Consider the following 13,372-nt stretch of genomic DNA (forward strand, 5'->3'; position numbering starts at 1 on the left):
CCCCCCGGGCCCGGCCAGCAGCGCATCCCCGCCCACCGGTTCGTGCTGGCGGCCGGGAGCGCCGTGTTCGACGCGATGTTCAACGGCGGCATGGCCACCACCTCGGCCGAGATCGAGCTGCCCGACGTGGAGCCCGCCGCCTTCCTGGCGCTGCTCAGGTCAGTGGGGGCGGGCGGGCACCGAGGGCGCTCCGGGCCGGCTCTGCCCGGCGGCCCCGCTCGGCCGCTGGTGTCATTTCCTCGCTCCCCGGCCTCTCCCGTCCTTTTCCCGGTGCCCGTCCGTGGAGGGAGATGCTGGGAAGACGCGGAACCACCTTGTGGGCTGGCACGCAAGGTCACACCGCCCCACCAAAACCAACGTGTTTTGGTTCCTTCTTGCTCTTTCTCCTTTTCCCAGGAGAAGTGGCCTAATTCTATGGCAGCTGGCTGTCCATTTAGGGAAACGTTTGGTGGGTGTCTGGCTGGGCTTTTGGGTTCCGCGTTTTGGTTTTTAAAGTAAAATGGTGGGAATTAGTGGGTCCCCTTGATGTTGCAACTATCCATCCATCTTCTAATAATAGCTAAGAAGGGACAGAGGCTGCTGTAACAAGCTTTTAATTTCATTTGATACTTATTTGAAATCTTTCTCATCTTATTGTTCACTTTTCTTTGTCTGTGATGGTAATACACTGTTATATCTTTTTACCATAGTAACGCCCATTGTAATCATACTTATTTCAGTTACTTCTCGGTGGACAGGGAACATGCAGCAGAAGGCAGTAACTAGCTGATTTTTAGCCACGAACCACCCAAGTGTGAGACCGTGAGTGCAGTGATGGCAAAAAGGATGTAAAATGGGTTAGTGATTTCTAATTTGGCCAGAGTAGGATCTGCTACTTGTCATGCTCACAAAGCTGATGAGTTTATCTACCATTTCTTTTCACTCTGTGTAGTGGTAAATAAAATTTATGGTGTTCATAGAATTACTGATAGTTTCTTTGTACCTTAGGCTGTGGCATGGTAGTATGACTGAACTGCTTAACCTGGAAGTTTTTATCAAAGAAACCACCCTTCTAGGCAAAACCTCTATAAAATGTATTAAACAATTCTCTGTAATAAGCATCTGAGAAACAAGTAATGGTATTGCTTGGAAATAAATATGTAGTGTCTCAAAACTTTCTGTAGTGGGAAAAGCTCCAAAGTCTTGGCAACTTTCCTTTTGTTTTGAGGCCTAGCAGATAAGAAAAGTAAGAAGAAGAGTCACCTAGTCCTTTTGGTAATTGTGGACATAGGAGTTGAAGCAACTGATTTAAATAAAACCCAACAAACCCCCTTGCAGCAGCAGTGTCTCTCTTGCCATTAGCAAATGAACTGTATTTTGTGGATTTTTAGCAGAGTGACGAGGTGGAGAGTTTGTGCAGAGGAGTGAGAGGTAGTGGGAAGTGTCTTTCAAGTGAGTTGGTTTCAAAGGTTAAAAGTAAATGACACAAAAGCACACGTAGCCTTTATATATATGTAGAAAAAAACGCTGGACAGTGAAAAGTGAATATAATGAGAGTAGTTTATCTGGATATAAGTAGAAACACAGAAACAGGAGATTTCTAAGTAAAGATAAGAAGGATGGTATTTAAAAACTGTAGAAGTGAATGAAGAGATGTTGTTAGAAGCAAACAAAAGCCATCTTGTGTTGGTAGAGCTGCTAGTGTGTGATGGGCAGGGGACTTACATCAGTAAACTGATTATGCTTGTATCTTGTCTAAATATCACCAGACTGATGAACTGTTGAAACATCTCAGGTTTGGTGTCTGTGACAGCTCTTTAGGACGTTCTTCCAAGTTATGTATAGTTTTTGAGCTTATATCAAGATAAATACCCATTGCAATACCTTGTTAAAAACATACCTAAGGAGAACTTCAATACACACTAGGACTGGACTTCTTCCATGCTCCTAAACACTGTTTCTGAAGTGTACCAACTATAAGACAACCTGAATTTTTTTCCCCTGGTGTTGACTGAAAGAGGCAAGATTGGTACCTTGTACTGTTGGCCTGTCGTATCTGTCATTAGTAAATTTGTCAGATAATGATGGTTACCTTTTATAGGACATTTCTTTAATGTTTGCAAAGACCAATTTGAGGCTAGAAATTAAGTCAGGATCTTTGAATACACAGAGCAAATGAACAGCAGGTAAAGAAAGCATTTAAATAAGTCAAAACTTCTAATTTACTAATTATTTAATATTCCACAGCTCATTTCTATTTTATTTACTGATGTAGTTTGTTAGATCTTGTCTGTAGCTGATGTGTTTCATAAAGATCTACTGACAAATGCTACTTGTAAATTAAAGGAAAATATTTTTTTGATGGAAAAACTTCAGTAGTTTGACAGCTGAATCCTTAGGAGCTGAAATAGTATCAAAGTCATGAAGTTTGAATCTGTTTCCCAATGAAACAGCTTTTTTTTTTTTTTATGTTTCTAACTACAAATTGAATAGCAATGATTAAGAAAATTAGAGTTGTCTCAGTAGGATTCTGCTTTAGGGTTTCATTTTGTTGTTTTTAATAAGATTATTTTTAAATTTCATTCACATTTTACAGTAAGTTAACTTTCCTTTGATCACAGTATAAAGGAAAGTGATGACATGGCACAAATTAGCACTCTGTCTTCTAAACGTCTTTGTAGAGGACTTTGGCAATCAGTAAATAGAGGAGTAATCATGACTAACTGGAAAAAAAGATTCCTGTGTGCTTTTATAATGGTGAAAACATTTCAGCTGTTGGGAGGATGTTTAGACTAGGGGAGAAGGAAGTGCTATCCTGAGAGTAAAGAAAAGTAGCATAAAATGTATGAGAGGCTGTGAAGGGAATGACTGGGTTGTCAGTGGAAGAAATTGTTTGTTCTGGTTACTTGTCACTAAAAACATTCTTTCACTCTGCACATACAAACCCCCACCTCCCCATCCCTCCATGCTGGATGACAGTAAGATTAGTATCTAAAGAGCAGGTTGTTTCTGTGAGTCTCTGGAAGGGAAGGAGAGGAGAGAAGAAGGGAAGGGGGAAGGATAAGTGAACTTGGGTCCCACCGAGTCAAGCCGAGGAGGAACAGTGGTATAAACACAAAGGTGTGCTAGTCCAGGCGTGCCACAAATGGGAGAGTTAGCACAGACAGAGCTCTTGGCACACATGAGCAGGGGGATTTTGAGAGGGAAGACACACCTAGAACTGCACCCTGATTCTTTACAAGGTATAGCAGAAAGTGAAACACGAGCCAGAAAAGCTCCTCTGATGTGTCACTTCGTTGGCTTCAGATTAGACTCACTTAAGAAATAAAATCAAAATCATGTTCCCAAACCAAATTGGGATATTTTTTTAATTAGATAAAAGTTATACTGTAAGTTGCATGGCAGTATTGGTTTGTTGTTTTGTTTGGTTGGTTTTTGTTTGTTTGTTTTTACAGCCGGTTAATATTCAACTCTTATGTGCTTTGGACTCCAAGCTCCTGTAAAGCCATACAAGGAAGCTTAGGGCATTTTAAACTGATTTTTTTAAATCTTAAATCCAAAATCTAAATGCACTGTTCTAGTGCATCAATGCACAACTTGTCAATTTGGTATGCAAAACTGTACCTATGAGATCTGTTTCACAGAAGTAAATTTGTCAGCAATTAAGCCTAGCAAGCCAGCCCATCATTTTCATCAACACCTAATAAATAGTTCATAGCTTTCATAATTCAGTTCTAAAGGAACTGTATGAAACTTTTGCTTTAAAAAAAAGTTAGCATTTAATTAAATTCATTTTTCCTAAAAACTGTTTGATGTAAATCCAGTTTAAAAAGTTAATGTAGAGCATCATTCACATCTCCAAAGTGATGTGCAAGCTGGCTGGTTAAGTAGATTGGAGTATTGTAGTGGTAGATATGTACCTGTATGTGGCAGAAAATTTAATGTTGAATACTGTATTTACTTGTGTGTTAGCAACTACCAAGAATTAGAGTTTTCTTGGAATATAAGAAATATAAACAGTGAAGAACTTCAGTTTAAACTTTAATTCCAGGTTTCAATTATCTAGATCTCTCCATGTTGCAAGCAAGTTTAACGAGTCTTACTTTCACAAGTTTCTGTTGAATACAAACTGCTTATTGTTACATTTAAAAACCCTTCTAAACACACCTTCTGTCTCTGTGTGCGTTTCATTTCTGGGAGGTTCTGAACAACAAATGCTAAGAAATACTAAAGAAAGCCTTGGTCTTTGTTCTGGAATTCCTGCATTTGCTAATGTGCTCTGCTTTATTATGTTCAGTCATCTGTATGTTGGGGACAAATGTATTTTTGTAAATCACAGACTATTCTTGATTGTTATCTGAAAAGCTGATGAAAATACTGCTAAAATTATCTTTAAATGTCACCTGTAGGAAAAGTTATTTTTAAAAAGTCATATTTTCCATACAGAACCTAAAAATAAATCTTATCTTGTGTAGTCTCAAGTAACAACTGCTCAGGAAACAGCATTTTTTTCCTGATATTGGTGGAGACTTCTATCTTTTGGTTGACAGCTTATGCTAAAATCATAACCATTCCTCTAGCCTCAAGCAGTGGAGACAAGCCAGAGAGTTTTGCTGTGGCAGGAATAGAAGAGTCAAGGTCATCTGCTCTGCTCTCCTCTGAACATGACAGAGCAGTGACTTCAATATAGGATATTCTCACAGTATAAGCCCTTGACACTGTTCCCCTCACAGAGGGAAGCCAGTGTGCACTGTCAGTAAATTAGGTTCAGTAATACAGCCATAGAGGGTTGTGCATTGATATTTAGAAATACAGCTCCTCCTGATGAATTGAGAGAGCTGCATTTGTGTGTTAAGTAATTCTGCAGCTCAGCTGTTGTTTACAGTTGGGTAGCTATGTATAACTAGTACAGCCGGATCAGCCTTAGGGAGTAATACATATTTAAAACAAATGTATGCCATTAGGTTAACGTAATATTCTCCCTTCAACCCTTTAACTTACCTTTTTCATTTGTAAAAACTCCACATGGCCGACTGTTACATGTTCACAGTGCAAATCTTTGGCCTGTTTTGTAAATGCAAAGAGACTTGTCTTTGACAGCCCCTCTCAAGATACATTTTTATGATCTGTATTTGTGTATTGATTTGTAGGTTTCTTTATTCGGATGAAGTTCAAATTGGTCCAGAAACAGTCATGACTACTTTATACACTGCTAAAAAGTACGCGGTCCCAGCGCTGGAAGCACACTGTGTGGATTTTCTAACAAAGCATCTCCGAGCAGACAATGCCTTTATGCTGCTTACTCAAGTAGGTAAATTTAAGCTTAGTTTTGATTTGCTAGGAAAATCAGTTTGTGAAGGGAAATGACTGATTCTCCTTAAGTATGTACTCCTTAGAGAATTTAAGTCCTCTTTAAAGTATAAACACAAAGAGTACTTAGACAAATCCAGCTGTTTTAATTTAGGTCTATACTAGAGTAAAAATGCTTGATTTTTAAGATGAGTGCTTTGTCAACTTTATGCTTAAAATATATTTCTTTACCGTTTTAGGCTCGTTTGTTTGATGAACCTCAGCTTGCTAGTCTGTGTCTTGACACAATAGACAAAAGTACTATGGATGCCATAAGTGCAGAAGGCTTTACTGACATCGATATAGGTAAGTGTGAAGTTACAGCACCCCGGTTCCCTCCCTCATCTGAGTGTGCAGGGTCCCAAACACTTCTTCCCTTCTTGGCTATCCACCCCTGCAGTGCTTTCCTTTGAGCTTCACTCCTGAGCAGGTTCCACTGCACTGGATATCCATTTGTTTAGTGTTGGTGTCTCAAGGCTCACACGGTGGTAACACCACACTTTTCATTACAGACAAAGCTTTCACTTGCTGAGTGTTGTGCCTCATCCCTGAGGGATCCACACCTGCATTTACTTCTCTATTCAGAGTTGTACAAATTAGGTACAATTAATGAAATCTGCTTTAAAAAATAAGTACATAAACCACTGATTTCTATGTTTAATATTCTATGAAAAGCTAGCAGTTGTTAAATTTGCTTACTTAATTTCATTGCTACTATATATGTCTTAAGATTTTACTCCAACTCAGCTACATTGTGGGAAAAATTCAGACTGAAGGAAGGTGTTCCAGCTGTTTAAAGAAATTGTAAAATCATTGTTAACTCATATTCAGTAAAATCTGTACCTAAACTGTGAGTGTTCATCTCTATTCTTGATAATTCTCAATCTGTTTTAACTTTCTGATATGATATTTTGTATGACTGCAAACATGCCCTGCTTAAATTAAGGCAGACAAACATTCCCAAAGACAGATATGAAAACACTTTTTTTTTTTGGACTTGTCTTCCACGATAACTTGTGCATACATGTTATTCATAAAAGGCCAGAATGAGTAATAAACACAGGAGAAGTTGCTTCTGTAAAACACGTGAGAGTACCTTGCCTCAGATCCTGTGTTCACGTTCAAGCATTGTGGGTGGCAAATACATCAATGCTTAAGATCACTTTCATATATCTTTAAACTGGTTTTGTGTGCACTGCTTCTTGTGTCCAGGGTTGATCCAGATGGGCAGGTGGCTATGCAGATGAGAATATGACAGTGTCAAGGTGAATAACTTGATTTTTGAGTAGTATGCATTCACTACTTGGTCACTTCCACTTACCCTAGCAATGGAAATTCTTCAGAATATTGGTTATCACTACATAGATTATAGAAAGCTACACTCTTAGGAATCAAGAAGATACTTCATATGCTGTCTTCATAGCAGGAAAATTAATTTTTAGTTTGAAGTCTATATGTCATTGAGAGAGATTTCTTTTTCCGTAAGATAAATTATGTATAATATACATACATATAATGTATGATAATAAGACAGTTATCTTTGTCTTATTGTGAATGTTCTTAAGGTGTACTTAGTATTTTAAGGTTACATAATGTGTAGCACTTTATAGCTACACATTGATTTGAATGAAAACTGATCTAAATCTGCTAACTTTTTATTCTTTAGACACATTATGTGCAGTTCTAGAAAGGGATACCCTTAGTATTCGAGAAAGTCGTCTCTTTGGAGCTGTTGTTCGCTGGGCAGAAGCAGAATGTCAAAGACAACAATTGCCTCCAACATTCGGGAACAAACAAAAAGTCCTTGGAAGAGCTCTTTCCTTGATCCGTTTTCCATTAATGACTATTGAAGAGTTTGCAGCAGGTGAGTTTTGGAGTTCTTTATCTTACTGTTAGACCATATCTCTGTGCTGTTCACCTGTGTTCAGATGCTTAACACTTGATTCTGTTATTAATATTATACTAATAAGAGTTGTGAATCACAAATGAAAGCAAAACATTCTACAGATTACACTCTGGCCATTGGAAAATACTGTTGTTGTCTTCAGTTTGTGAATATGTGTGGTTTAAATGCAACAGTTGGAGCAATCCTTCAAATCATCTTAGAATTTTTTTCTTTTTTCCACAGGCCCTGCTCAATCTGGAATCTTGTCAGATCGGGAAGTAGTAAATCTCTTTCTTCATTTTACTGTCAATCCTAAACCTAAAGTAGATTATATTGACCGACCAAGATGTTGCCTTAGAGGAAAAGAATGCAGCATTAACAGGTTCCAGCAAGTGGAGAGTCGCTGGGGCTACAGTGGAACAAGTGATCGGATTAGGTATGACTTTTGAGATTATTTGAAGGAGAGACAGAGAAGTGTGGGTAGAAAGGGAACAAATCACTCAACTTTGACTTTTTGGCATAAGATACAGTGGCAAACATGCAGGTTCTGTTGCACCTTTGATCTTTTTCTCTTTTTTAAATAACAGACTGTTGCACACATGAAATACAAAGGGCAAAGAATGAGGTTTGGGAGGATTGGATGCATTCTAGAATGATTGAGCGTTGTCTGTGTATTCCTTTATAAAAAAATACCAAGTCTTGGTCTGTTTTTATTTTAGAGATATTGAAATTATTCTTATTATATTTTGTTTAGTGATGCTGAATATCTCAGGGAATTAGCAAAGCTATAACCTATAAAGCTGACAAAGCATTTTTCATAGCATTGAAATCTATATAAAAAGTGTTATTGAAAAAATGCAATGCCATTCTCAGTTTACTTCACTGCTCTTCAGTGAGAGTTTTTTTCCTGCTTGACTGGGAGTAAGGTAACACATCCACCAGAGCTGTTTCAATTCCTTTCTTGGCTTGTGTCTTACAAGGTTCACAGTTAACAGAAGAATTTCCATAGTGGGATTTGGATTATATGGATCTATTCATGGACCCACAGACTATCAAGTTAATATACAGGTACAGTATATAATGTTCAAATAGGCTTGTGCAGGAACTACACTTCCTAAAGATTTGGTCTGTATTTGGATGGGAGCAATTGATAGGCCAGGAATCTAAGCTGTGTTTTGTCCTCAACAGTGGGCTTAAGTGGATGATCAGGCAACAATAAGAACAGTATGAAACTCTTCTTCCCTTTCTGCTGTATTCTCCTGTCCTTCAATCATTTTCAGTACAGGTGTTTTCCAACACCCAGCTTTTTCCCCATTTTCTCAAGCCTTTCCTAATAGGAGATCTATGTACTGATACTGTATTTGGGCATGTGATGTCCTTCAGTAGTCTGCATGCTTCTTATAATGATTTGATTTTCCTAATTGCTACTTTTTAGTTTCTTTTGAACAGGCTTCCTCATTTTTGTCTTTTTGAAATTTAGCACAGCTGTGGAGGATTTGCTTTTGTTGTTCACATGGGAGTGTTGACTAAGAATATTATGGACACTGTTACATAGTGTTTCCATTATGAAATTTTGAATCTGATCCTGCTCATTGCTCAGTACCAAATCAAGGGTTGTGTTTCTTCCTACTGAGCAATTGGTTAGCAAGCTCAGGGAAAGGCCAGTGATAGCATCTAAAAATGTCACCCCTGCTTTGTCCTGGGGTGACCCTTGCCTGCTCTGAGTGGATAATTGAAGGCACCACTAAAATTGTATTTCCTTCTCTTGTAGCCTGTTTGATCTCTTTTAGCACATCATGGTCAGGATTGTCTTCTAGTAGTATTGATACAGCATTGTATTTTCCTTTTTAAATGTGGAATTTCAGTCCTTTTGAATTCTTTTTCTTGGTGAGGTTAGTTTTGGTTCTAAGCTTTCTAATGAGGTATTAGCATTCCATGACTGGCACCATTTTACCCTGTGGTGTATATTTCATAAGCTGGTACTATCACATCACATTGATTTATTAGGTGCACGGGAAATTAGGTGCATGAAAGAAATAGTCTGACTTCATTTAGAGGAAGAAATTCTGTTGTCCCTACCTGATTTCGTAGACTTCTAGCATGTTCTGGAACTACTGTTTCAGGTCATTTCTGAGCATTCTGTTTAAATGACAGTTTATCTTCTGTTTCCTATTTGATGATTATTATTATCTGACTATTTTATACTTAAGGATATGAATTTTGTGTCTGTCTCTTAAGAAAAAAAATGTTGTGCCTTTCCTGTTATGATGTTTCAAACAGAGTGTTTCTGGAATGAGGTTTTGAAGGAATTTGGCTTTTCCACATTCCTAAATTTAAAAGCTCACTTGCAAATTTCTTGAAGTACCATCAGTTTGGTTTTCTTAAACTCTACATCCATGTAAATGAGTAGTATAGTGCCACTGGATTGGATCTTTAGAACAAAAGAGTTGGTCCTGAGAATCTATCAGCTATACTGTGTATATTTTGGGATTTTTACTTCATGTTATCTCTTCATTTTTAACCTCTCTGCTGAATTCCTGTTAGCAGATGCAAGCATTTAGTGTGTTCCCTCAGGATGTTTGCTGGATTTATTTAATCTGAAAAGAATTTAGGTTTTTTTCAAGGCAAACCAATGTATATTTAGTGGGAATGATCAGAAGATTCACTTGAAAAAGATCCTCCGATCCAAACTGAAAGGCTAGATATACCCTTATGGTTCAGATTAAGACCATCCATCTTATATGGGTTCTCTTTATCCTGCAATTAATCTGGAACTTCCTTGTCCCAATCTTTTCAGACATGTATTTAAGTTCTGTGCCTCTACCTTTCTTCTTGAATCTGCATCAGTATTAGCAAAGCTTTAGAGAGTTAAACATTTAAAACTTGTCTTAAATGAGTGATAATGTATATTGCAAATAAATCTTTTATATGAAAAGGGCTTAGGACTTCAGCATTATAATTGTTAATATTTCTATTGATTGTGGCTGGGAAAAAAAATAGAGCATATTTTGCCTAGAATAAAGCTTCATCTCACGTAATACTAAAAATTATATGGCAATTTAAAAATAAAATACTAAAACTGATAGGATTCTTCTTAGTGCAGTAATCATGAGAAGTGTTCTACTCTAAAGCTCTGATATCCAACTCCTGCAAGAGGTGTTGGGCAGCATGGATCAGTCTGGCAATCCAAAATAAGAAGTGAAGTATCTGCTATTACTACTTTGTAGCTGGTCATTCCTATTCACCACTAGAATTGAAGGCACAATAAATATTGTGTAGTCTGAGTGTAGTTTTTATGCTGAACCTAGATTAGAAATAAATTGTATAAAGCATAGCAGGACAAGTTCTTGTTTTCTTTTATGAATGTATCATTGCTTACATTATCTGTAAAAACTTTTCTAAATCAGCCACAGCCAGAGAATGCACTTCCCTCACGTGGGCTGTGTAGGTGTGTAAAGATCAGCAATTAGACTGGGTGGAGTAGGCAAGTGTTTGCTTGTCATCTTCTCATACGCATACAATGAGAATCTTGCTCATGCTTGTAACCCTAAGAATACTGTTTTCATGGTTTTGCACAGATAATTGATTATGAGAAGAATCAGACGCTAGGACAGAACGATACTGGGTTTAGCTGTGATGGAACAGCCAGTACCTTCAGAGTTATGTTCAAAGAGCCCATCGAGATTCTGCCCACGGTTTGCTACACAGCTTGTGCAACCTTAAAAGTAAGAATGTCTAACAGTAGAGAAGAAAGTTACTTTGATGCAAGAGTTGTTCTTTTATCTGTCTTCTGATGGGAAAGTGTCTTCTAGATCTTGATTTTTGGTTTAGGGCTAAAGAAGGACTTAGTTAAACTCCACAGTAATTTATAAGACTGCTGTATCTCTTCTGTGCCACAGCATGGACTTAGTAAGTGGATCCTTTGTGCCTTCTCACTTTGTGGCGTGATGTAGGTGTTAGAATGAGTCCTAATGCAAGTTACTGGTTCTGTGTGGGAAAAAGCACTATCTAAAATATTTAATCTGGCAGCTGTCTATCAAAACTGAAGTTTGATTCACTGATTGAAGTTTGATTCTTGACTGCTCTAGCTGGAGTCAAGAAAAGAGAAAGATTTTTTTTCATCACTTTTTAGGTACTAAAGCTGAAACAATAGACAAGAATTACTTGTTCTGGGGAAGTCTCTCCTTAATATTGTGGACAAATATATTTCTCAAGATTTTTTTAATATTCTTCCAAATATAATTCTCTATTACAGAAATTAAAATTGAATGGGTTGGGAAAAATACTGCACATTAAGAGAAGCTGAGGCAAGGAACTAAGTGAGAATATAGACAATCTGTGTGATAAAGAGAAATATTAGGAAGTATTCATTACTAGTTGGATAAAATCAACTGGTTTAAGTCTGCTGTCAGAGAAATGTTTTTTTGCTAGTTAGACATACAAGCACTTGCTTCTGTTGTCTGTGATTTTGTATATAATTTATATGATGTGGGTACAGAAATTTTATACTACTGAAATAACTCAGCAGTGTTTGAACCTTAGCAATTTATGGGTCTTGCCTACTTCCACTCAGTTGCTAATCTCTTCTGATATTTTTCAGGGTCCTGATTCCCACTATGGAACAAAAGGTTTGAAGAAAGTGATCCATGAATCTCCTACTGCTAGCAAAACATGCTTTGTCTTTTATAGTTCACCAGGTAACAACAACGGTACATCAATAGAAGATGGACAGATACCAGAAATAATATTTTATACTTAGTTTCACATGATGATCTGGAATGTCTTAGTGTCTCAGTGGACTTCAGCTCACTATTGGCAGCACTTAAAAAATTCTCTGAAATTACATCACTGTGTGAAAACAAATCTATCTTGTTCAAGGGGTACCAGAAAAACTATTTTTTTTTCTGCATCATTATTGGCAGAACGTAATTTAGCTTTTCTTAACAAAATGTCAAGTGGAGAAAGTACTCTGTATATTGAAAAGTTTGTTTTATTTGTTTTAAACAGTATCATGTGATTAATTGCTTTGTGTTTTCACCCCTTCGTTTCTCTTGTAGTAAAATTCATTTTTTGAACTGGAAAATCCTTACTTGTTATGAACAACTTGCGTACGTTTTCCCCAATCTGTCCTAAAAAGACCATAAAGCTGCTGTTGTAGTCCCATCTTGCACTTCTTTCCAAAATGACCTTGGAATGACCCTATGGACATGGATTGCTACTATATTTTTTTGAAGTACATCAGCAAAGCTGGATTTATATTGCCATCACCTTGACTTTTTTGGATGAGCCATTGAGAATTAATGGACATTAGCACTGCAGAGAGCATCTGCAGCTGCACTGAAGAAACACTAAGTCAACTTCAGCAACAAACAGATCTTTCCAGAATCTCTCTTAATTCAGAAGGGCTGTTTTGGAATATAGAACTGGTTATGGAAATAGCCACTGCATATACATATGTGCCTATAAAAAATGTATAATGTGAAAATGAGAATACAAGACTTGTAATGATGTTATTTTATCATCGGATATTCTAGCACTAAAAAAAATTAGTATAAACCTAAGGATTACATGTGTGCAACTAGTTTTACAGATTGCACACAATACTTTGATGCCATTGCTGTATGTATATAGTACTCAGTGTCTTGCAGTATGTACTGTGTAGTAATAGAATGTCTTCGTGTACCCTTCCCCAGATTATACTAAAGTAGCAATTTGAGAATGCAGGAGAATAATAAGAAAACTTCCTTCTTTTTTTCCTCTGTGTAAATGGGGAAGGTCACGCAGGTTTTGTGTCTCGAAAAGGCCGTGTGTAGAACAACGTCAAAGGGCTGTTCCCTGGAAGCACTGCGGTACCGCGGGGAGGGGGCCGGCAGCCGGGGCTGGGCTGGGCCGGGAGGAGCCGGGCACGGGTCCCTGTGGGTGACACGGGTCCCTGTGGGTGACACGGGTCCCTGTGGATCACACGGGTCCCTGTGGGTGACACGGGTCCCTGTGGATCACACGGGTCCCTGTGGGTGACACGGGTCCCTGTGGATCACACGGGTCCCTGTGGATCACACGGGTCCCTGTGGGTGACACGGGTCCCTGTGGGTGACACGGGTCCCTGTGGGTGACACGGGTCCCTGTGGATCACACGGGTCCCTGTGGATCACACGGGTC

General features: G+C 38.1%; 1 protein-coding gene across 1 annotated transcript; it reads left to right on the plus strand.

Moving 5' to 3' along the window:
* The first annotated feature begins 24 nt into the window (after positions 1-24).
* On the plus strand, positions 25-12,942 carry BTBD1 (BTB domain containing 1). Its single transcript, XM_027644361.1, has 8 exons — positions 25-158; positions 5,130-5,286; positions 5,529-5,634; positions 6,995-7,192; positions 7,457-7,649; positions 8,194-8,281; positions 10,792-10,938; positions 11,814-12,942. Exons 1-8 carry the CDS (start codon positions 76-78, stop codon positions 11,970-11,972), a joined length of 1,131 nt encoding a protein of 376 aa, XP_027500162.1. The 5' UTR covers positions 25-75; the 3' UTR covers positions 11,973-12,942.
* The last annotated feature ends 430 nt before the right edge of the window (positions 12,943-13,372 follow it).

The sequence above is a fragment of the Corapipo altera genome, unplaced genomic scaffold (genome assembly GCF_003945725.1).
Source record: "Corapipo altera isolate COAL_440 unplaced genomic scaffold, ASM394572v1 50, whole genome shotgun sequence".
Taxonomy (NCBI): domain Eukaryota; kingdom Metazoa; phylum Chordata; class Aves; order Passeriformes; family Pipridae; genus Corapipo; species Corapipo altera.